Source organism: Aythya marila (genome assembly GCF_965140915.1).
Source record: "Aythya marila genome assembly, chromosome: 4".
NCBI classification, from domain to species: domain Eukaryota; kingdom Metazoa; phylum Chordata; class Aves; order Anseriformes; family Anatidae; genus Aythya; species Aythya marila.
Window position 1 is genome coordinate 65,887,325 of NC_139045.1, and position 26,135 is coordinate 65,913,459.

Below are 26,135 nucleotides of genomic sequence, written 5' to 3' on the forward strand. Positions count from 1 at the left end.
TTTCCCTTTACTAAATAAAATGGTACATAAGAGCTGGGGAACAGGCACTGAAAATGTTTGCCATTCAAATCTCCTCCACATTCTTGTTGTTCCTGGAGAAGACAGAATCAGGGGAAGACACGTGGTAATTGAATGTCTTCTCTTTCTTCTGTTTAAGTAGCTAGCTAAAAGAACAGCATTTGCCTGAAAGGCTTACAGGTATTCCTCATTACTGTCTCCTGTCTGCAACATGGAGTTCATTAGCAGTTAATATCCAATGCAAAAAAAAAAAAAAAATGTAATGGCAAGGAGACTAGTCTCAATTACTCTGCTTCAAAATACATGGCACAAATTATTTGCTAATCAGTGCAACTATATTGATTCAACCAGCTTATCTGGAAAGATTTCTGGTAATGCTGCAAATAATAATAATAATAATCTCTAAATGAAAGTTATAAGGTTAAATAACTGACTCTCTGATGTTGGATCAAACATACAAGCTTGTCGTAATACTTATTTAGCAACACCAAATTAGGGCAAACATAAACATAGTATCTTAGAACAAACAGGATTTAAAATTATTTCCCTCTCTCATTTTCGTCATAAAATCTATTTCCTCCGAAAAACAATAACACTCACTGAAAATAAATAAATAAATAAAACAACTCATACCCACTCATTTCTTAAAACTACACAATACGTCAAGAAAGCACTTGCAAAAAATTAAGACAAATTTTATCCAATTGGAAGCCATGCTTGCACAGACAAAAAAAGTGAAACACATCTGAATAAGTCTACAGTATCACAGCACGGTTTTGCATTCCTGGACCTTACCTTTGAAGAAAGGGATGTAATGATGTCTGAATGTAGATGTAGGGCTTGGGTGTTGGGGCAGGGAGATGCAGCTACTGGTACCAAGACTCTGAGTACCAGCTGGGGGCAACAGAGAGTAAGTGAAAATAAACTATTTAGTTCACTTACTGAAAGCCACAAATTACAATGCCATCCTTTTTTTTTTTTTCAGGAACATTTTCCTCCTGATGCTTAGAAAACATATATTTTATATGTAAGATTTCATCTTTCTCTGGTTATGTATAAAAACATCACAGTGTATGTGGCTGACCATGGACAAAGGATTTCAACAGAGAGTTATTGTATAAAACCTTGATAATGTAATGCATCAGAAAATATTCCAGAAAAGGAACCACAAAAAGCATAGCTGCACTCAGGGAATTTCTGCATATTAAAAAAGCTGCAAGAGGGAATGATATATGCTTATAATGGATCTAATGAAATGAAATGGGGAGTGCCTTGTCTGTGATGAGAACTGTTTTACAAGTGGGTCCAGTTCTCACTGCTGTCAGTGCATATTGGTAGGATTTAGTCCACAATGTACCAGGACACTCAAGTGCATGGCTAATTTAAGCACTTGAAGAAATGTCCTGGAGTTCTTTCAGCTCTGAAAGTCAGACATGTAATTAAATACTTCGAAAAATATTCTTAGAAGTCACTTTATTTGTTTGCTTTGTTGTAACAACCTCCTGATAACGTATTTGGAGGACGAATAGAGAACTATTAAAAATAACAATTATGATGACTAAATTTTCAGTGAAGCTGTATGACAGAATTAATTTGGAATTTCTTTCACCTTTGTTCCTTCCTTTAATATTGTGCAGCTAAGCTTAGGTATGACACAGCTGCCAGACCTTCAGCACAGACTAATCTTCCCTATCTCTAATAGATCTTTGATCCTCTATCTCATCTTCACTTTACCAAAGACTTTACATAGTACAAATAAACAATTCCTGTTTCTGTTACCCATACAATTTTTATTTCCACTGGAAAGATGAATAATTCATTTTTTTTTTTTTGTTCTAAACTAGTTTATAATTATAATGTATCCCCAATGAAATTGGTAGACACTGAGAAAACAATAGAAATTTTCTGAATTTCTGTGTTTTCAGTTCAGATGATGAAATGGAAAAAAATTAGAATGAATTTTGAGCAATTTGGTTGATCATTCTAAGGATAAAATTCTGCACAGTGTCCATTTTGTAATGGGCCTTAGTATGAGGCATCCATGTAAAGATCAAAAGAGGGTGATCCCTCCTCTTTGTGCACAAGAACATCAATAAACATTGCTGACAGCTTCTCTTCTAAAGCAATCTGGACTTCAAATCTAGTTGCCTCTTATTAGTGCCTCTAGTTGCTCCTCTAGCTCTTGCACTGTGGTGAGGAGAGCCACCATGGATCATAAACCTGCAGTACAGAAGGGACACAAAATCACCTGAGCACCCTCTTGGCTTTGTGCACATTCACTGGTATTATGCCAAACCATGAAAGAGCTGTGGATTGAATGTGAGGAAGGATGGGACCAGGATTAAGTCTGTTATATCTTCTGTTTACAGATACATAAAATCAAGCTTTCTAGATGCTTGTTTTCTTTTTCTTAGATGTTTATACCTGAAGAATTTTCTCCTTCCTCCCCATGGGACAATCTGTTCATGATAAACAAAATACTATTCTGAACTACGCCTCCACCTAAAACACCTGTCTACTGGAGTCTACCCTGCCTACAACATGAGACAAATTAGGGGAAAAATCTAGAGAACTAATAGGGATGATTCTCAATTACCTGGTCTGCTGTAATGCTGAGGAGAATGGGACGTTGGAGTGTAGCGACCATAACCCAGTGAGCCAGCAGAGCTAGGACTTGATGTCCTGTACTGTTTGAAAGATCTGTCATCTTGGTCGCCCTGAGAGGAAGACAGAAAATATTTCATTAGGGAAGATAAATCACTTCCAAAGCAGGCAGAATATGCCATTTCACGTGTTTCTGTGCTGTGTAGATGGAACTTGATGCTATTGTAATGCTCCATGCAATTCCAATGAAACAAGGTGGCTTTCAGCTGTAAGCACCTCAACTGCAGTATGACCAAAGGAGCTCTGGAACGGCCAAGTTTCACAGAATGGTCATGTTCACAGGAAAGGCAACACATACATGAATTTAAAATGACAGTATCATTTGACAAGAACATAATACTGTAGAAGTACTGTTTCAAGGCAGTATAATTTGTCAGTCTCTTCCACCTTATGTAAAAGTTTAACATACATGGGGGCAGGTGGAAGATGAGATCAGGTTAGCGTGATAGCACTATGGTCACTTTTTACCCACGTAGATGGCTGTAGAGTATAAGGGTCACAGACAACACAATATCAGCACTCGGCTTTACTGCATCACAGAAACTACTGTTATCTGCTATATAAATTGTCCCAGCACGCCATAGTACAAGCAAAACATGGTCACTATTAGCTAGGTAATCTATAATACATACTCATATAAATAGCATTAGAATTAACACTGCAAAATTGTACAATATATAACCTATTTCCAAAAAAGCCTTGACTTCAGCTACTTAAAATCATGTACACCCATGCAAAGTCCCTCACTTTCTATAGCTAGTTAAATTACAGTTGTAATTTGCCCAGTGTCTTAACAGTAAAAACATCCAGTAATGAATAAGGAAATGACTTTCTGTCAACTAGCTACAAGAGCAAATTCAATTTTCTTGTTTAAGACAAGTGAGAAATGGCTTCAGTTAACTTCAGATTAGAGCAAATCAATGTAACCTAAAGATGCTCCCTTATGGAAAGTGCTATTCCAAAAAGTGCTACCCCCCTCCTATTCCAGTAGGAGTGAGTGAAGAGCATGCCATCCCATAGCAGGTGTTCGCCACTTATCATGAATCCTGGGATATCTTTAGGCATCTGTAATTCCCACTAGATCACTCATCATTTAAACACACTGAAGGTCCTAATTGACCCCATCATAATTTTCCAGATTCCTATCAGGACAACTAAATTATATCTGTTCATTCATCTTTAGATTCTTCCTGCCTGAAGTTTCCAATTTGGCTGCTCTGGGACTATCCTTGACACTGGGGATGTACAATGTCATCTCATTCACCACTTTCTCTCCTCTGGCCAAAGTGTCCTCTGTTCCTTCCATGTCACCCCATACTCAGTGACTGCATTTTCGAAAATATTGAAGATCAGTTTTGCATACTAGGAAATAGCATTATTGCTTAAATATCCATTTCAAAGTCAGAAATACCTGAGAAAAGGAGAGCAACAACTGGCACCTTCCCAAGCATGCAGCATTATACAGGCATTCTGCCACCAACTCCCCCATGCTCGGTTTGGAATGTTTCTCCATTTATGTAGCTATGTTATTTAATACTCATTCTAACCCAGTCAAAAAGAGTTATGCTGCAGTATAGCCACATCTCTGGAAAATCTTGGGATGATATTTTAATACCACATGAGTGTTATCCAATGTTCTTTGAAGTTTTGGTTGTATGACGCAGTGAACTTTTTTTTCTGATAAAACCCTCTCCAAAAAAACTGGTGACAAGTTTGCAGATGATGATACCTAAGCACCTGATCACAGACTCTTTAGAGGAAGACTGGAAACAGAAAAGCTGGATAACCTGGGATAACTTGTATGACATAGGTAACAGCAGCACTGACCTCCATACTAGTGCCATGTCTGCAATTTAACAGCATGACAACTAGCTCACTGATAGCTAATTGAAGGGAAATTATTGTAATCTTCCACAACACCAAGAGTTCATGTTGATTATTTCAGACCTTACCTTTTGTGTACTTTTGGTCTCTGTAATGAACAGTCATTCAAGTTCATGAAATCCAATATTAAATAAAACATGTTTTTATTTTTAATGTGTAAAATAAATTACATTTTGATTGGTTAAATTCTCTGTTTAACCAATATTCATGGTGAAAATTAATGAATTATAACCTTTAATGGAAATTGCCAGTTCTTCTCTACTACCAAAATTCTGCAACATAGTTCTCTTTACAGAAAATTGGAATAATGGAGAAATGAGCCAGGACTGTGATATTTGAGTTGATATCTGGGAAGTTATGTGAAATGCTTTTGCTGCCTGTAATAAGATGAAACAGTGACAGGCTTTTATCATTAATGTACATCAAGATACACTTAGAAGTTCAGGTATGTGCACGATTCAACAGTATATGTGTACAAACAATATAAATAGTTTAACTGGCTGTGGAATAAAAAGAAAAATAATAAATAAATACATAAATAAAAGAGAAAGCCATACCAAGCATTAATTCATATCAACTCATGCTGGCAGCTTTAAATGTTAAAATAAATCCTGTTTCCCAATGGAATTTATTCAGTAGAGCTTGTAGAAGTGACCACAATACAACCTTTATTTTGGAAAGCTGAAACATGGATGACAGTGGACATAGATGAATACAGATGACAATCCAGAAGCAGAGCACATATTCAACACAAGTAACACTGTTAAAAACAAATTATAAAACCCCATGCACTGCAGAGGCAGGAGGCAAACCCCACATTTCAGACGCTGCTGGTTATCAGTATGACCAGGTTTATGCATCACAAAATGGGTCAGAACAGGAGAACAAAGGCACTGGGGATTACCTCAGTAGGTGTTGGAGAGAGCAACTGAGGTGACTGCAAACAGCAACACACAACAAATTAGTGATACAAATTCATGCATGATGTTACTTGTGAGAAGAACTACTCTTAAAACATCAATATCCATGTATAACACATGATATAGTTAAGAAAAATAACTGTCAGGTAAATTCAAATATTTTTTTTTATTATTTTTCTTTGTTTTTAAACAACGTAAGAAGGAATAAGTTATAAAACCTTTCATAGACAGCTGTTGTTGATTTCATTACTACAAAATCCTGTGGCCTGGTGAGGCCAGACCTGTACCACAAAGTACTGTTAGTAGAAAACCCACATTTAAAGCAGCTGCCTGAAGTACTACCAAAATCTGGATTATAATTCTGTTGCTCAGAGCTAGCTGCTTTAAGGGAAACAAAAATATTTGTACTATTTTATTTTTAATTAAATGTCATGTAATTCAATTATTTAGTGTTCACTCATTTTCCTTTCAAAATTAGTAAGTTTTAAGCTTGATTATCTGAGCACAACTCTACTGAAACTCCTGGAGCTGTACATATAGCCAGGATGCTGAAGTTTGAAAATCAGGATATTTTTTTTACCATGCTAAAATCAAGGATGTAAAATATTTAAAGCATCATGAAAATGTGCATGTTGGATTGAGAGTACAGCCCCAAATGCTCTTCCTAGTCTAGGCGTCTAGAAACCAGATCTTATTTTTTCTTTTTTAAGATATCACAGAGGTCTTAGTGACACAAATAGCTACATCAGCATAGACCTACCTAAGCAAACTTTAATCTAGCTACAAACACTGGGGAAAGAACAAATGCAACATGAAACTCAGTACATGCTTTAAAGCACGTCCATGAATGAAGGCAGAAAACTGGCTGGAAAGTCTGTGTTAAGACAGGTATCTTAATTGTTATTGGTAAGTAATATATCTAGCTTAAAGCTTGCTCAAATATATCTGTATGCTAGCAACCATGGCTGAAGGGGACATGCACTCCTGAGCCTCTTTGGAAGCAAGCAAGAAAACAGCTGTTTTGTAGGCAAGTACTGGGCTGCTGGTCCCAAGTGAACCAATGTATCTCCTACTGCCCCAAGTGAAAAGACCCTTTTTTATGATGTGGTCCTTTTTATCATCTACAAAGGTATTTATCTTCCAAAAAGAGCAATGACTCCAGCTGTCCCAATAAACTTTTACTATAGCAGGATAACCACTTAGCTATACACTAAAAGCAGCAATACCCTCTTTGCTTTTTTTTTTTTTTTTTTTTTAATTTATTTTAATTTATTTTATTTATTTTAAGAGCTCAGCTGCAATTGCCTTCTAACCCACTCCTAAAATTTCAGTGCTGAGGTTTCCAAAGTTTGCAGGCACTGAATCCCAGCCAAAAATGGGCTACCACCAAATCAGTCAGTTTCACTGCACCTCTGAGTGGCTGTCCCACCTGTGGCAGCTCCAGATTTTGAGTGAAAACCATGGGGGTCAGATCACACCAGGGGTCCAGACAAAGCCTCGTACCTAGCTCAGCCACACAGACACCTACTCTGGCAAAGGACTGAAACTGCAGCAAGTGGCCAAGGATCTGCTGAAAGTGGATGGGAGAAACTCCCTCCAGCAGCAGCATATATTTTTGGTAGGTGAGATGCTTTTATAACCATCTCCTTGACACATGTGCAATGACTGAGTCTTCAGAGGAGCAGGGCAGAAAGTTGCAGAGCATATGCACCTCTGTCAAATCTAGATGTCACCTCTGAAAGGTCAGATGTGAATGGGCAGTTGAGGAAGGACACAAACATTAACAGCACCCACAAATTTTGACATAGAAAGGAAGTGTTTACACTGCATAGGTTCAGGGTGAGGCAGCAGCTTCCAGTTTTATGAATTCAGAAACCATTAAATACCATTTAAACTCTTTACCAGATATAACCTTAATTCTTTTAGCACTCGTTATAATGGAGCTACTGTGGTTCAGCATTGTATGGGGAGGATTTGGAAGTGAGTCTGCAAGAACTAATATGTACTGCACTTTGCCTGAGAGTAGCACTGGAGACTTCAGTGGTACTGATTAAGCATAAAAGGCAATGGTGATAGCAAGACTGCGGCTATTATAAATAGTACTACTATTATTTCTAGTACTTATTTCTATCCATCCATTTACACCTATAGAGAAAAAAAGACTTCCATTCTAGACAGCATATAACTTATTAACATACCTACTATACCTGAGAGCTTTAACTTGCAAAAAGCATCTAAAATTATAAAATAAATTAGAAATTGAAACAAAAGGAAGATATGATTAGGGAAGAAAAACAAACTTGTATGACAGGAGTTATATACAAATATGCTTCACAAAAAAAAAAAAAATAAAAAGGAAGAAGAAAGAATCAGAATTAATAAGATTATGTTAAATTAGATTTCATTACCACAAATTGTCTAACATTAGCTCTGCATATGAATAGATTGAAATGCATGTGTGACATGAGGATGAACTTTAGTAAGGGACAGTTGAAAGAAATTTGTGCATAGCAAAGTGATACCATTGTTGTGCTACCAAAATAACATAGTACACTTAAAAAAAATATCATGAAAGACATTTGGCTTTGCTTCTGATTTTTGCATTATAATTAGCAATGGCTCATGTTTCCTACCACATGCATGTAGAACTCCTCTCATAGAAAAACATATTTTAATTACATGTCATCTGTTTAAAAAATGATCACAGAAAGCAATTCTTTAATTTCCATGAGCTAAAAAGTGAAATGAAAGCCTCACTTGTATTTTTAGAAGGCTAAAATGCGTTGTGGGTGAATGGATGACATGACTCAACTAATTGAAGTTATAAAAGATATGTATTTTTTTAATTCTGCACATTTTAGTGTTCAGCAAATTTTAATGATGCACATTAAAATCTCAAATTTGTATTAAAAAAAATACCCATGTTTCAGTACCTCCCCGTAACTATGCCTGTCATCTGAAGAGTAACTGATATATGGAGAATAGGAGATCATATCTGGGCGGTCAATGTTATAGATGGCTTTATTTTTAGGAAGAGCAGCCAAATCCCTGTAGTCAAGAATTTCATCTCCAAGCTTTGCCTAAGAAAAGGAGGAAAGAAAGCAGTGAGAATAAGAAAGAATATGATCAGGATACAATCAGAAAAGGACAGATATATATAGATAGAAAAGTCATCATCATAATAATAGGCTTTTTCTTTGTGCAAATATAAGTATCTTATATTTACTACACAACACTAAATATTACTATTGCTTTCTTATTATATACTGGTGCTTTCTCCTTTTCTTTTTCAATCACATTTAGCTAACAGGAGTAGCATGGCACAATTCCAGTTCCCTTGGTAATATCCCGCTTACTGTTAGCTGCACAAAGAGACATGTGGGACAGATATTGAAGTCTTTCTCAAGCAAAACACCCTTCATTTTAAAGTGGTTTTGGTGTGCAGGGTTCCCCTACCACAAGCAGTAGTGAATAATCAAATGTGTATTTCCAACATATACTCTCCAGACGCTGACAAACATTAGTCAGGTCTTTAATTTTTTCCATTCAGCTGTATCCCACAACTTCACCTCCTTTCCTGACTATTTCTAAGTAGTCCTTAATTACAGATCACAAACCAGCAGATGATGGATTTGCACTGTGGTGGATTAGTTGGAAAATCACAGATGCCACTTAAATAAAGCTCATATACTTTCAGGAGACTCACACAACCAACAGAAGAAAAAAGCTTGCTCTTTCCCAGCTGTTTCACTCTTCATCCTCCTCTTGCTATCCTTATTCCAAAAGCATGATTATCAAAAGCCACATTTTCACAGATTATCCTTAGGATAATGGTAGCTTGCAGTAAAACTGTATCCAGCATGTATGTACTAGGCTTGTAGATATGATGACAAGCCAGCCACGCTGAGAGGAGAGAAATGGGAAGCAAAATTGTCTAGTTCCTACCTCAGGCTTTACGGAATGATAAGTTCTTTGCTGGCAGCAAAATGATGACTGAATCACGCTTGTCTCTGAGAACTCACTGTTCTCAGTACAATCAGCTGTAAAACTGCGATAATGCTTTCCAAACGCAAAAGATATGAAAGTATCCAAGATTTATGTGTGCAGTGATTATCTCTTTTCTTACTATGAGATAATAAAAGTTCAACAGATTTTTCAGGAAAGTTTTCTTTTAGATTAATTATAAATACAGAAAAATTAGAAAGATTTAGATTAATTATAAATATAGAAGTTTGGCATGACAACTTTCATTTATCCCTTTCCCTAAAATAATGTATGAATTGTACATACATTAGCAACATGGAAAGGAAGAAGATTCTTCTTAACTAAGAAAATGGAATGAAGAGGTGGCAACCTCTAATGCAGGGACAGGTCATTCAAAGATCAGAAGCCTATCTGGCAGGTCTCTTCCAGGAAAAAAATGGGCAGAATTGTAGCTTACAAGGAAGATCAGGGAGGCTGTGATAATTTCTTTTTAAAGGTATTCAGGTTGTGCAGATTATTCTAGAGAAAACAAAAAAGTTCAAAATTGGGAATATGTGAATTACAGTAATTTTATCCCCTGTCTCTCTGTGTAGAAGTGCAATGTTGGATCCTCCCACAAAACTTCCAAAATATCAAGAGTAAAACTTACCTACTTACAAAATTCCTGTCACTCTAAATATCCAAATGTAAGCAAATTTGGATGAAAAAATGCCTTAGAGATACAGTTGCTTTCTAAACACTCCATTCTGCAAGCATTCAGCCTACATTTTCTATTTTATTTTTACCTACTTTCAAATACTTGAGTGGAATTTAAATATTCTAGAGATGACTCAAATTACAGCTAAGAGGCTTTATTCCATTTCTTCAATAATCTAGTATTTTGGATTCTGTTAAAAACAAGTTTTAAGTTTAGAGTATCTTTTTCATTTGGACTATGTACTTCTACAATTGTATAATAGCAAATATGTTTCTGTATGAAAATATAATGTGATTTATATTCCCAGTATAAGAATGTACAACACATCTTTGTAACCTAAACTAAACCTGGTTAGATATATATTTATCTGGTTAGATATATCTTTGTAGGGATAAAGCTCCTAAATATCTTTAGAATTTAGCTAAGTGTAAATAAAGACTTCTATTCAAGCTCTATTTAATGGCATGACTTAGAAATTTATTGATTTTATTGATTTTTAAGTGGTATTCAGTGACTCTGAAGGAATGTCTACACTGGAGTAAATTTCAGTCTGTAAATTTCAGCCCAGTCATCTCTGAAATTAATGAAAAGATGACTGTTAACTTCAAAGGGATTTAGTCTATGCCCTCTCTCAGTGCAAGAAGACGCCACAGTCTATTACCAAGAAAAGAAAAAAAAAAAAAGATATACAGCTTTAGTAAATGGTCTGCATGAACCACACTCAGGTTTAGTTAAAACATGCTTTCTTAATCTTTCCCTAGCTGACCAGTAAACCACAACCCAGAAGCACATCACCCCTGAGATGGTTCAGAACAATCATGTCACTCAGACTTGATGCCTTCGAAAGAATAAGTACCACAGAATCATGGTTCCTAAGTTTTAACTGTTTCTCAAAACGCTCTTTTGTCAAACACAGTTCTTCAAAGAGTTCAACAGCTGTTAAGATACAGTTTCAGTAATTATTTTAATTACACACATGCATGTTATTGCTGATGGTGCCTGTTGTGCATGTGCTTTACACTCTGCTCTGCCTTCCCTCACCTCTGTTAGCATTATAAATTTGGTAGACAACTGTGTCTTTTTCATGGGTTATTTTCTAATAATAATAATAATAAAAGCTTTTCCTGGGTTATTTTCTAGCTGAAGATAGTCTCAAATCTGACTGATCGTATCTCTGTGTACCAACTAGCACCAAAGAGGAGACAGGAGGACAGGGCTGGAGAGGAACAGGACCATGTGTAAGAAGGACTTTCCTTTCAGTGGCAGCATAGATTTGGCTAAAACAGTCATGAAAGCACCCAAGACAAATTTTGAGCATGTCTGTATGTCATAAAAAACAGATGCAAAAGATAGCCGAAGGATCATTTGGATAACATATAAGTCCAAAAACATGTTTTTGATTCTTCTTAGTTTTCTGTTCCTAAAAGCTGAAATTGGATTTAATTGAACTCACAGCTTTCTGACAATTAAGCAGTCATATATGAGACAGATATAGCAAGAACTTGCACACCTCTGGGAAATCTCTTTTTTGTAATTGGCTCATATTTGCTTGAGAACTTTATTCTTTCATAGCCCCAGATGCCTCTAAAGGAGTATATTACAGTAACAAGCATTAGAGTTGTGTGCTAACTTAATGATATCCTTTGAAAAAAGCAGAAAAATAAAATGGAGGTTTGTCCTTGACTGTTAACAGCCTATGAAGTACATTTAAAGTGATAATCACAGACACCAAGAAAGAGTACCATCTAATAAAAAAAAAAAAATCATTAAAAGTACATAAATCTTAGAAGAATGCTTATGATTTGTAAAAGCAATGGAGCAGCACATGGCTGAAGAGATGGAGACCATCTGGCCAAAGAAAATGTTTACGTGATAATAGTCTTTTACCACCATGAACTGTCTTCATAGCAGTCTTGGCAATGACATTTTTTTAAGTGGGAATATACCCTGGTATGCAAAAGCATGGAGTTTTACTGGAAGGAGAACTCAGAAGCACTTATGGCCTTTCAGATAAGGGGCAATTCCTACACTAGTAGCTCATATAAAGGGTATATTGCTTTCAAAATTATTTCTATTTGAAGAAAGAAGACAAGTTGGCTTCAAGGCACGGTTTCACTTGTCTGTGCAGTAAATAAGAGTCCTTAACTTTAGCATAGCAACCTCTTTGACAGTCAATCACATCTCCAGCAATTCCCTCTAGTACTATTCAGTGACAATGACTTACCTGTCTGAGGACAAAGAAATCTTGGAAAGAACAAAGAATAGTCCTGAGAATACTGAAGACCTCACAGAGATGTTTATACAGATGCCACAATTCTGGATTTTTTTTCACCTATTGCTTACCAAGTGGTAGCTTTGAGACTTTGCTCATGAACAATATCTACAGCAATTATTACAACTAAGGTACACCTGGTACTGAAAAAAATACTCAGCATAAGCTTTTATCATATTTGTGCAGTTATTTTAAACTCTCTGAGCTTTCCAGAGCTAGCACTTATTAGACCACAAACACATCAAAGGTCCTCTGAGGTTAGGGACTGGAATTTGTTGAGGCCTGAGTCCTGCAATCATACACAAGTGTTTTCATAAGCAATCAGAGGCAGCCTCAAAGGCTTGATTTAGACGTATAGTGTTCAAATCTAAGCTTGTAATCTACCTGTGGGCTGTACTGTTTACTTAAACTTTTCTTTTTAGAAAGTATTGTGGTATTTTGCTTGCTGTGGTACAAAACAGTTCTGGTAGTAATGTAAGTGCTATAAATACACCACAAAAAATAACAAGAAACCGCCAGAAGTCTGTTATGGTAAAGGCAGTATTCAAACATTTTAAATATGAGTAAGTAAATTCCATTTTAGAGGAATCACCAACTATAGTGGTTTGGAGACATTAACTTTACATACATGTTAAACTGTAGGAGGAAGCATGGGCTTTTTTCCACATCTCACAGAATTCATTTCACAGTAAAATACTTACATAGATCACACGGCTTGGGGAACCTGATGTACTTGAAGCAGGTACAGAAATAATACTCTCAGAGGAAGTCCTTGTTTCCTATGGCAGGAGAAGAGATGTGAAACAGAAGAAATAGGGAGACAGGTCAGAGACATTTCTTTTAATTTAATTTTTACCACTTAAAAATGGCATATCATATTTAGCTAAAAATGTACAAGCACATCAAAAACTTGCAAAAAATGTGCTTAATCCAACTGATAAATTTGAAAATGCAAAATGATTTTACATACAACTTGCTCTCCCCTCTTCCTTTCAGAAGAGAATGGCCTGGGGCATTCCTAGGCTGCCAGGACAGCCTTTGGACACTATCAGAGACATTACAGAAGCACTGCATCTGGTGTCACAAGGTGATTTGTTTGCAATATTACTTATATTTGCAACTCTATGGTTGTAATGTCAAACCAATTCACGTTGCTACTGGAACGTGTCGTGGTAGTGTGTCATTCACTCAGAGCAAACAGCATGATATCCTGCAGAACATCCTGAATCAGATAACCAATAGCTTAGCTTTGCCCTCTCTGATTTTAAGAGATTTGTTTCAATATTCAGCTATTTTTTTTTTATGTTTTCAATCATTCTGGCATTCAGTGACAGATCATTATTGCTTTTGATAGATTCCTTTACGATGAAAGATATAATTACTGATAAATAACAAAAGGTTGTGAGAAACAATGATACTAACAATGAGTGAATAGATCTGACATTCTTAACTGAAGTTTAAACAAATCTTACTAAGAGTTTTATACCCTATTTTTACCCAGATATGTTAATGTATTGTAAAATATTTTTTCCCATCTATGGAGAAAACTGGCCCTGATTGGAAAAAATATGAATTTTGCCATTTGAGAATTTTTGAGAATTCATTTAAGAATGACTGTGATTTCCTATTTCACCAAATGCAGACAATTCTTATCTGGAGGTTACAATTGCTCAAAACCTTTTAGCATTATTAAGCTGTCAGGTCAAGGTAGCACCCTTCCTACTACTTGTCTTTTCTTGAAATATTTGCTAGCTTTTAGAAGCAATATGTAAATATACCTTATCTCAGAAGTGTCTGTATGGCAGGTACTAACACGACCTGAGGAAATGCCCATATTATTCAATTTGTTGACAGAGAACCATAAAATGAATATGTAACACAGCAATCTCTTACCAAGTAGAGAAACAATGATCACTTAATAACATAGCATTTACAGATAGGGGTGAAACATTATTTGTAATCATTAAATGTTTTCACATGGAACAGAAAACTCTTTAATTATGAAGTAGCAAGAAAGAATGGCTAAAAGTAAAAATTCTATAAATCATACAAATATATCTATATATTCTTCATCACTTTGATGAACTTTGACTTCTTCTGCCATTACCAGCTTTATCTCTTCTGTTTACTCATACTCCCCAAATTTTTCTTTTTGCTGTCACACTTTTTCACTTCTTCATCCCTTCCACTCCATCTCCAAAGTTTTGTAGTGTGCTGTTACTTACTCTTCCTACCTTTTTTACCTACTTTAGTTACATACTGTGCTTATATTGGTATAAATACATAGAGAGATGACTTTTTAAAAACAATACTCTTCACAGATTGACCAGAAGATTGCTCAACCAGTATATCCTATTCCCAGCTGTACTAGATATGCTGAAAAGTCCCTTAGTACTCAATTTGAAAAAGCATCCTTTCTTCTTCTTATTTCTTGTTTGTTTGTTTGTTTAATTAATGAATATAATGATGAGGAAAAAAAGAAAAACAAAACAAAACAAATCAGGAAAACCCCAAAGAAAAGGAAAAATGACTAGGCTTGGAAAAATTATTTGAGTTTCATTCTGTTTTTTATTTGTACTTAGGCAAGCCTCCCACTGACTTTCAGATTCAGTTATCTTTCTCTGCTGCGGAAGGGGCAGACTCCCAGCACTCAGGTGATATGTGTCATGAATGACATGTGTCAGCCTCTACACAATATATTACAAGCATACTTTCTTTTCCTTGGTGGGGTAGAGACCGCCAGTATGAACCCAGTACAATAGTATCCACTGTTTGTCTTTGAAGGAGACAAAAAAAGGACTACTACGCTTTCAATAAAGTACATTGGGTTTCAGTCCTGCAATTTCAGTTACTCAGTCAGAATAATATCCTTAGGAAGCCTGATAATAGAAGCTGCGTAATGCTATTAGACTGAATCAGCAGCACTTATTAAACTGAAATATTTTGACAATATACTTCTTTTTTTTTTTTTTTAATACTGAAACACTACTTACTTGGTATTCAGAGCCCGCCACAGAATACCAGAGCAATCACTTCCTAACACATGGGTACAAAAGCTACAGCCAAGATCCTTCAGGGTAAGGCCCAAAAAAGATTTTTTCAAAACTGTAATTTAGTCAAAGTTGTACTTGCTAACACACCAGATTTGTAAACACTCTTTTTATAGTTGCTGCCTCCTGTTCTGACTTGTCCCATGTGACTTGTGTCCAAGCCTTCATGAATCAAAGCAAGGCTTTTTTGAACAGGATACCAAGGATACCACTTGGAGCATCAGAGAAAAGCAGAACCGAAAAGCTCCACAGTTGGCCTCTGCATTAAATGAGATAGCTGCATCTCAGTCCCACCACTTCAGAGAGATCATTTCCCCAGCTACAGATTAATTCTTCATTTCCTAAGGGCAGCTTATTCATCTGCTAACCTTGTAATTATTAAAGTTGCCAGAACAACCCCCTCTTCCCTTTGCACACAGACAGATGCACAAATCATCCAACTTAAGGAGGTACTTCAAGCCAGAGATTAAATTAAGTTGTGGCTGGCTTGCCAACATTTTACAAACAATAAAAAAGAAATTCCAAGGAGAATTGGTACTTTTTTTTTTTTTTTTGGTAAAAACAAATTAAGTGAACCTCCTCTGATCTTTTAAATGCTGAGCCACATAAAAAGAGAAAAGGTCATGCACTGATTACATCATAATCAGACAAGTTAAAAAATAACTTGATTTCTTTATATTTTCATATTTTTTCCTATTCAGCTTATATATATATATAACTCTTAAGTCAGGATTCTCCTTTAATCACCAGTAAAAGCAGAATAAAAACCACTACTTTAACCAACTAGATTTCTGTCATTAAAGTTTAAAATTCACTAATTTTAATAAAAAAATCCAAATCTTTCCCTCTACACCTACTCAAAAAAAAAAAAAAAAAAAAAAAAAAAAAAAAAAGGATAGGGAATAAAATGTAAAAAGTGTAAAAATAAGGTATTTTTACCTTGTTTTTTTCTTCAGCCTTGGCAGCTTGTCTACAAACTGGATGCCAGATGGATGTACCTGGAGAGTAAGTTTAAAGTTTTGCTTAATTAAGTTATCAAATAAGAGGCTTTTATAAAATACAGCATGCTAACTGATTTGACTGCCATCACAATTTTGTGGATAGTTTCAAAGCTAAAAAATGACAACAGCTCAGTATCAGTAAAACTGGCCACATACATTTTAAAGACTTGGTGCATTTTAGAAAGCTACATGGACTTCAATAAGTGAAATTAACATCAAAACCTGTGTCCTAAGAGGCATTATATGGGATCTCTGGAACTCCTCCAGCCTGACCTGTTCACAGCAGGTCACATTTCAGAAAGCAGCTCAGGGCTGTGGCCAGTTGGGTTCTGACCATCTCCAAGGATGGAGATCCACAGTACTCCTGGACAACATTTTCCACTCTCATGGTAATTTTGTATTTCCTTATACGTACTCAGAATTTCCTGTTCTCTATTCTTGTAATAGGTTGGCCCAGGTCATATTAAGGAGAACCTAGTGATGGAATGGAATGTCACTGTGGCATTTAAAACTAGCTGAAAATCCAGTCTTTTTTTTTTTTTTTTCCTAAATTCTTCATTGTACTGACCTTGCACTATGTGTTTGTGTCATATAAATTAAATATTAAAGAACTTCTTTAATTTAGGGGAATGTTCACCCTCAAGAAACAGAAAATACACAAATGAACCAATTCTATACTGTATATATGTGTTGAATAGAGGACTACAAACTCCAGAGATGTAAGTCAACAGAAGTCTGAAAAAGAAACTTAATGATTTTGAATTTGTCAGAAAGAAAAAAAAATCTTTTAAGAGTTCAACATAACATTCAGTACTCGTTGTGTTCAATGTTCAGAGGAGTGGAATATGTGTACTTATTTAAAATAAAGAATTACATTCAAATTTTAATAGCAAAAAGGAACTGTTATGTTTATGTCAGGCTGACATAGGACAAGACACAAGCTAAAGCATTTCTCCACACATATAAATAATATCAGTGCACTACAAGTTCTTTCTGAGTAACTGGGAAGTTGAGAATTTCTGTTATAAAGGTTTAGTGTTTAGACTGGGTGGAGAGCACCAAGAGGATTTATAGGAAATGCTTTGTTTTCACAGCAGTTTGATAATTTTCCAGCAGATAGTTTGATAGCAGTTTCACCAGTAGATTTTGGAAACAAGATAGAAACAGAAAGTCTATTTCCCAGAAGACAGATGGAGATCATCAGAATTCAATTCACAAGAATAATCCAGATGAACCCAGACTCAAACAGTAAAAGATTATCTGCAAGTCCAGACTGGATAAATTAAGTTTAATAAGTTACTGAAGTTTTCTAGTGACTGAACCACTAAAAAATGGTTTTATAGCACCTTCAAATTCAGTGCTAATTTATGCTCCAATTATGAATGGGTCTGAGCTCACCAACTGAAAGAGTTTGTCTCAAATGGCACATAATTTGATGTAAATCTTCCAAGTGGTTCTAAATAGTAATTAGATCAATTTTTTTGAATTACTTACTCCTGTCTGTGGTCACATGAAATAGGCTAGGGAACTTTTCATATAGAACAAAAAGTCATTTCACCCAAAAGTCATCTGCTGGATCTACTGAAGACTCAATTTCTGCTAAGGCACATGCTTAAAGTTCTTAAGGGAACTTTATGTGTGTTTATTAAGAAGACAAAGAACATGTTATAAACCCCTAGGATTTTTTTAATTATCTAACTCATCAGGTCAGGCAGTTCAAATAACTAATCACAGATCTTTCACAAAGTTAACACTTAACAAAGTTAAGTTTTTCATTTAAGTTTCTAACGGAAACTCCTTTTTACATGAAGTAATAAAGTGTATGATAACAAGTTGGTAGGAATGTTTCATGTATCAGGAAATAAAGTGAGTAAGATGGGTCTAAGTTAGTAGGACAAGAGCATAGTTTTTTAGCTATTGAACTGTAAATCTGGACAGAAATTAATATCAATCCTTACAACAAACTAAACTTAAAAAGATTCACTGCAAGGCAATTTCAGATGGTTTGAAATCTAGAAACAAATCTGCAGTTTGGTATCTTTTTTTAAAAGTATTGATTTCCCAGGGGATTTTAGCATTGCTAAGCTACTTTGCAATTGGAAAAACCACAGCATTTTCTGGCTCCTGAGAGAGAATGCATGAGCACAGACAAGGATCATTATGTCCTTTAACGAGATAGTTCTTGTTGTAAACCAAAGTGACAATAAAATTGTAATTTTGAATAACATACTAAATTATAATTAGATCTTACTGAGACCACTGTTTTGTTTTAAAGTCAAACTTTTCCAGCTTAAAGAATGATTTCTAAGTACACTTCTAGAAAACTGTGGACAATTGCATAAGTTGTAATGCAATGGGCAAGGATGTGATTTTGGAATAATACACCAACCTTGCAGTTCCCACATCCTACTGAGCTTCTCTTCTCTATTTTGTTTCGAAAACATAGGCCCTGTCAAAAATGCAGGCAAAAGCCTTCATTTTCTCTGGTGACTGACCCTCTATTTAACTGTGTACACAGCTTTTCTCTTTGATCAATTTAGTACAGCCAAAATTTGCTACTTCTGAAATGCAGATTTTAGCTTATATCTATGTTTATTATTATTATTATTATTGAATAAATTACAGACCAAGTCTTTCCTATTACCGCTGAAATTCCCTGACAAGAAACACTGAATTTCTTCTGTGCAAGCTCCTGGCTGTCTCCAGTACAGGCACTGTCTGGTATAGGCTTCAGATCCATGGCATCATCATCACCATTCTCAGAGGTTACCCTGAGAATGTCAGGCCTGACTAAGAATTCAGGTAAGGTTCTATAGGCTTTCTCCTTGTATGTAAATGAACAGTGGGTGCAGAATTGGTGTTACATCTTCAATGGTAGCTTTAAGAAACCTACTGTCCTGCATGTATGTTAACTTTTATGTGGAAGTCTTATCACTGCAGAAAAGTCACATTTTCTAGTAAATGGAAAGGTTCATAATCTTCACTGTCAAGCACTTCCATCTGCATGAAAAAAAAACAACCTGCTACCACTCATTCTTCCTGTGATTGCCACTTGCCCTGTGATTTAAATCAAGAGAGAAGTAACAGTGAATAAGAATAAATAAGTTTTCCTGCTGTTGCTTTTGCTTTTCCTCAGCCTACATGTTGCATTCTCCACTTTCTTTGGTAGTTATGAAGAATATGCACAATACAGCTCAGCCATGTGAGCATGCTGCCTAATATAACTGTTGTTTTTTTGTTGTTGTTGTTTGTTTGTTTGTTTTTGTTGTTGTTGTTTGCTTGCTTGTTTTTTTTTGTTTGTTTGTTTTTACCTTGAAGATACATTTCTTCTCCTTCTGCAAACATCTGACTGCACCTGACACATCGTGCGCAAGTTGGGTGATAATGTTTTTCTCCCGCCTGTTTGGGAAAAAAAAATGTACAATTGAGTAAGTATACTGACCGGTTTTGTAGCTTCATTATGAGAAGGGCTTTCTTCACAATCTAGAATGTTTAATTACAGTAAATTAGTTAATAGAGTTAATTAGTTCAACAGTCTTCTAAAGTCTCAATGCTTATTTTTGATTTTTGGTTACAGACACTTCATAAAATGAAATTGTGGTTTTCCCTAAAATAAATAAATAAATAAAAATAAATAAAAGTTAACATGCACTAGTTAGGTTTGTGAATTTATGAAACAGAAACACTTCAATATAGAGAACACTTTTTCCTGTGAATAATCATACTTTGCACCAAATGCAAGGTAGCTTAGGATTTACCTGCACAAGGCAGGTGGGAGGTCATGGATTGAGCATGGATTTGCAATTCACTGTATGCTCCTCACAACCCCCCTACACTCTTAATGCTTATCAAGAACCATCTTGTGCAACGAATGTTTGTATCTGCTTTGAAAGTGAAGTGTCTTGCAGGTAACAGGTACTGAAGTTGATCCATGAGAGTTGATCCAGAGCTTACACTTCCAGATACTATGCACTAACTTCCTCACACAGATAAACCAGGAGTTTTGCCAAGTAATCTTTGTAATTTAATACCACTGTTTTCATTTATTGGAATGAGAACAGAAAATTGCTTAGAAAAGTTTAGTAGGTAATCAATTTTCATAAGTTTCAATTTCCAGTTATTTTACAACCCCATTAATTTCAACTGTTTCACCACTTACTTCAGTGTGTTTTTCAAGAGGGGACACAGAACAAAAGAAAGAAAAAAGAAAAGAAAAAAACCACACACACACCCACAAAAAAAAAAAAAAAAAAAAAAAACAACAACAACAACAACAAAACAGGAACAAGAGATTTATGCAGCACACTTTTTGGTAGCTTGGTAACTTTTTTGCCAAAAAAAGCTTGGTAGCTTTGTTAACTTTTTGGCCAAAATTCAGTTCTATGGTCAACTGTGGGAAACCTTGTTAGCTCTGGTTCCTGTTTGCAAGGACAGCAGCAATCCAAGGCAATGAGCCAGTGACAAAAACAGCATCCAGGGAGTTGTGCTCTTCCAAGTAAGCAAAGTGGGCAAGTGACATCCCTTACTTTCCCATCTCCCCAAACATACCCCCGACACCATCTTTCAGATGACACTCACAAAACAGAAATGTTAAAACAATGAACTGTGAAACATTCTCCCTATGTGAATATATCCCTATGTGTATGTGTGTACACATACACATGACAATAGAATGGTTTAGGTTGGAAGAGACCTCTGAAGGTCAACTGGTCCAGCTCCCATGTTTAAGCATGGTCACCAAGAGCAGGTTGCTCAGGCCTGTGTCCAGGTAGCTTTTGAATATCTCCAAACAGGGAGACTCCACAAACTCTGTGGGCACCTCATGCCAGTGCTTGGTCACCTGTACAGTGAATACTTTCTGATGTTTAGAGGGAACGTCTTGTGTTCCTGTTTGTGCCCATTGCCTCTTGTCCTAGCATCAGATACCACTGAAAATAGCCTCACTTTGTCCCTACTACACCCTCCTTTCAGGTATACAACCCTCTATGCACAGTTCTCACCCACAACTCATGTGGTCTCTACATATAACAGATTCCTGTTAGGTTCAACAACCCAAAGCCAGCTCTTGCATATGCTCCAAGCAGCCCTTGCTCTTCAAAACCCCTATGGAAACAAAAGCCAGATCTTGTCCTCTTTGACCCTGCATTATTCAGAATGGCTCATGGTTTTTGAGGTCAATGTGGCTTCCATTATGAAAAAAAAAAACACACACACACAAAACAACAACAACAACAAAAAAAAAAACACCACAGGAGACCAAGTAATTCTAAAGCTGAGTCTGACTCCAACAGAAGTTCTCAATGAAGTAAAAATATGCAAATGTAGACTATGTTGCCTGTTAACCTGGAGGAGGTTGAAAGGGCTACTAGAATTCTGTGTACGTTTAACAAATTACTAGTACTGTCCCACTATCTTCACCATCTAAATATGCTCCCAAAGCACTGTACCTTCTGTTAAGCTAGAAATTTTACACTATTACTACAGAGATGGCTTGTCAATCTTTTTCACTAAATGAATGTCAAAGCCTCCAGAGGTTTTTATGCTGAAGAACATTATCTAGGTCTAGGGGCTATTTTGCCATTTGCAGTTTGAAATATGGGAGCATAATTTAGGTTAAAAAATCTTGTTTCTACTTCATAGAACCACAGAATCATAGAATGATTTGAGTTGGAAGGGGTCTTAAAGATCATATAGTTCCAGGCCTCCTGCCATGGGCAGGAACACCTTCCACTAGATCAACTTGATCAAACTTAACCAATGTAAAGTTCATGCACACCTGAAAACTTGTTCTTATTTTTGAAACCATTGTGGTGTAAATGCCTGAAGTATGATGATAGTGGTTGTAGGCAAAATCCTAACTACCCTATTCCCACCTGGAGTGAATTGGTACAAGACATAGATAAGTACGGACACCGAATGGGCTGGATTAATTCATCCAGTATTAAATCCCAAGACCACTCGGCAGGTCCACCGAATCCACACTCAAAATCCCAGATACCCCAAATTCAAAGAGAGATTCAAACCTAATAGGGAATGGAGTGAGTTGTGGTGTCGGCAAAAAAACTCTTATCCCCGGGGAGGGCAGTGAGCCACCCTGCTCAGCGGGTATTAGCAATTCAATGGCTCTCTAATGAACACTCTGACCCTATCATTGCCATTTCTGTTGAACCCCCCAGAAATATTGGTAAATTTTCTTATTGATACCAGGACCCAAATGTCAGTAATTACACATGAGACAGCACAAACCCTGAGCATAACACAAACCCTGAGCAGGGGTGGTCAACACAGGGTTAAATTCACGGGAATCAATGGTGTGGAAAAACAATGCCCCACTGCAAAAATTTCACTCTGGTTGCCAGAGGAACAAAAATTAACCAGGATAGAAGTATTAGTTGGTGCTGCATATACTAATATTTTAGGATTTGACATACTGCATGGTTGTATGTGGAAGCTCCCTGATGGAACTGTGTGGAGTTTCGCGACACATCAAAGGGATTCAGGCACTGTGAGACTGAGCCTGTTACAAACATCCATACCCTTATCCCCTGCTAAAATCATTAATGATCGGCAATATCTGTTGTCAGCAGCAGCACTTATGGGGATTGACTGGGTGGTAACAGAATTGGAAAAAAGAGACATTATTAAAAGGACCCATTCACCTTACAATTCACTGGTGTGGCCAGTAAAGAAACCAACCAGGCAATGGCGTTTTACAGTGGATTACAGACAGTTAAATGCTAACACTACACCTTTGACTGCCGCAGTTCCAAACATGGCAGAGATAGTGAAAGCCCTCTGTGTATCTAACAGTAGTAATAGTGCTAACTACTCCCAAATATTTCTATGCATGGGAAATCAAAGATTGCTATTTCACCCTCTTTCTAACCCTGCCGGTTGAGTACAACCGAGCATATTTTATTTTCCTTTGTGTTCACAGGAACCCTGAGCGAACTGTATATGGACAGCTGGAAGATGATGAATCAACAGTTTGGATTAATAATGCTATGCTTTACCCTGACCTTGATGCAATTACAGACCTTAAAGGAAACTTAGCTACTGTGGCTGTGCATGGAGCTGAGGTGTTTCACCATGGCATTTAACCACGTATTGTCACAGTATAGCACAGTACAAAATATTTTCAAAAGATGAATGGAGTTGGAACGATTCTCTAAGAATGGCTGAACTTCAAGCCATGTCTGGACAGACAATACAAATTGGTTGCCGAATAACTAACTGATCCACTTATAATCGGCCGACTGAAATTAAGACAGCTTCCACAATAACTGAACCAAATTTTGATTGCTGGTACAATTTTACTTTCACCAAACCTATAATTGTGTACTGTCTTTGGGGTTACAGAGGCACAGAAATATTATTTGAATTCATGGTTAATACAGAAACATCATCGACTACAAAGGATAAGAAGCCTCTGCCTCCGCAGATACTTGAAAACGAACCTACTCAGCCTCCCATTGGTCTAACTCCTTCCATCTTCAACACAGGTCCTTACATAATTAAAAATGTGGGACAACAACAAATTCTCTTTAACCCTAGTTGGTCCCTAAAAAGGGCCACAGGATGCAACTAGGTTATTAGGGACAGGATTAGGTATATTAAATAGCATTGATGCTGAGGTCTTAATGAGTAGAGTAACTGCTACTACAGATGACCTAAGGAAACTGGAACAACCAATAAAATCATCCTTATTGGCTTTAGGAGCAAATCAATGGCTTCTATCAGATATTTTACCCCATTGGGAACAAATTGAGGAAAATGATCATAAATTAATTGTAAATGCCCTTGGAAAAGCCCAAGGCAATACCTCCCTTGCCTTGAGCTGCATCCAAGCGCAGTTATGGATACAATCTGTAGCAGCAGCTATTATTAGAGAGGGAGAAGGAAAAACTTTGCCCATTGAAATTCGAAAATTGATTTGGGTTATTACTTCAGAATTTGAAAAAGAGTTTCAAGCTTGGTGGCAATTAGTCAACTTTACCCATTATGCAGAAAATGATGAAATTGTTGCCTTTATACTTACTATAAGTAATGTCACCGTATACAATGTATATCCAATCATTGCATTAGGACTCAATCATAATGGAACTATACTTTATCCTAAAGAGCATAAAGTATGGGCCCATCAAAAGGGAGGAAAGTGGCAAACAATTGATGTAAATGCATGTATTGTGCATGAACAAAAAGGTTTCATCTGTGAAAGTAACACGCTGGAATCCCAAAACATTTGTCTTGACACTGAGCAAAATATTTGCCACTTTGAGATACATCCTAATGAAACCCTTGAAACTGTACTTGTATATATTGGGAAAGGTTGTGTTTGCATGAGAACTCATTGTGATTCTATAGTCGTAGATAATGCAGTGGTAGATACCAGTAATCACTCTAATGTTTGTGTTTGCAATTTTACCAAAATTCTAGGATGTGATTTTAGATACTCAGTTCCTGACACTTCTTATCAACTTATTGCATCTAATTATATTCTGCTTCATGAACTGCTGCCTACTCCTATTGGAATGAACCTTGGTGAAGAAATTGCTGGTACATGAGGACCTGAAGCAGCTGATGACACAAGTCCGAGAAAATGGACAAAAGACTCTGATTACTGTCCATCATGATGCACGAGAAATACATCAAGTGATGGAAAGAGTAAAGAGAGATGAGAGACACCGTTGGTGGGACACTTTGTTTGAATGGTCACCAGCTGCCACGGGAATCTTCAAGATGCTTCACCCTGTTATTGTTCTGTTAATACTCACTGTATTATGTTTTAGACTGACAATTAGTTTGTATGTTAAACTCTGGTTTATAAGAAACGTTTAGCATCCCTACACAATGTACATACACTCGATAAACCTCATTCTGAGAATGTATGTGATATCCCCGACATATTCCAACCATTGTGAAGCTTGAGTGACTATAGTCACGGGGTGGATTATGTGGTGTAAATGCTTGAAGTAACTAGGAAAATAAAACTAACATTCACATTTTTAAGGAAAAGGTACAGCATTGAAGAGGCTTTCAGGGTAGGGCATAACTGCATTATCTGAGCGTTCCCTAGGCTCCCAGCCTTAGATACTATCGCGCTGGGAAACTTGGTGTGCTAGCTCTAAGGAACAGCACGGAGCATAGAGTGGAGTGGAGACACCACGGCTAGGCTCTGTAATCAGGTGGGGCCTCGATTGTTCTTGTTGTGCACAAAGCTGCCTCTTTTTGCCACCCTGAGCCAAAGACCTGTCATGTTTTGACAAATGCTGTACCCTAGTGTACTTTTTGCTCATTATAATATCATTATAATACCAAAACACACCTCCATCCCAAAAGCTACCCACCTCCAAGGTGCGACCACCCCTCACTGAGCATGCGCCCTGAATTTCTCGGAGCCTATTACTTTAAACGGAGACGGGAAAACTTTACACCAATCATAACTAAGATATGCTTGACTAGAGCCACTCAAGCTCCACCTAAAAGATAGAAAATAATATAAATTGGTCCAAGAGAGAGGGGATGTTAGGGAAGATACCACCGTCAGGGGAGATACCATCCCGAGGAAATACAACATCCTTAGGACCTCCTGACTCCTGGGATCAGTCGACGGGCTGAGCCTCTCTTCCCCCCCCCCTTGGGATG

General features: G+C 36.6%; 1 protein-coding gene across 8 annotated transcripts in view; it reads right to left on the reverse strand.

Moving 5' to 3' along the window:
- The window catches only part of ABLIM2 (actin binding LIM protein family member 2), a 147,214-nt gene that overhangs the window by 38,226 nt on the left and 82,853 nt on the right, over positions 1-26,135 (reverse strand). For 3 of the 8 annotated variants that reach the window (XM_082759280.1, XM_082759281.1, XM_082759279.1), the window contains exons 7-12: positions 19,802-19,889; positions 16,429-16,487; positions 13,141-13,218; positions 8,420-8,566; positions 2,615-2,735; positions 814-912 (exon numbers count right to left, since the gene is read on the reverse strand). In XM_082759280.1, the coding sequence (XP_082615406.1) occupies positions 814-912; positions 2,615-2,735; positions 8,420-8,566; positions 13,141-13,218; positions 16,429-16,487; positions 19,802-19,889 (592 nt within the window). The remainder of the gene's footprint in view (positions 1-813; positions 913-2,614; positions 2,736-8,419; positions 8,567-13,140; positions 13,219-16,428; positions 16,488-19,801; positions 19,890-26,135) is intronic. The other 5 variants (XM_082759285.1, XM_082759284.1, XM_082759282.1 and 2 more) reach the window with 3 other exon arrangements.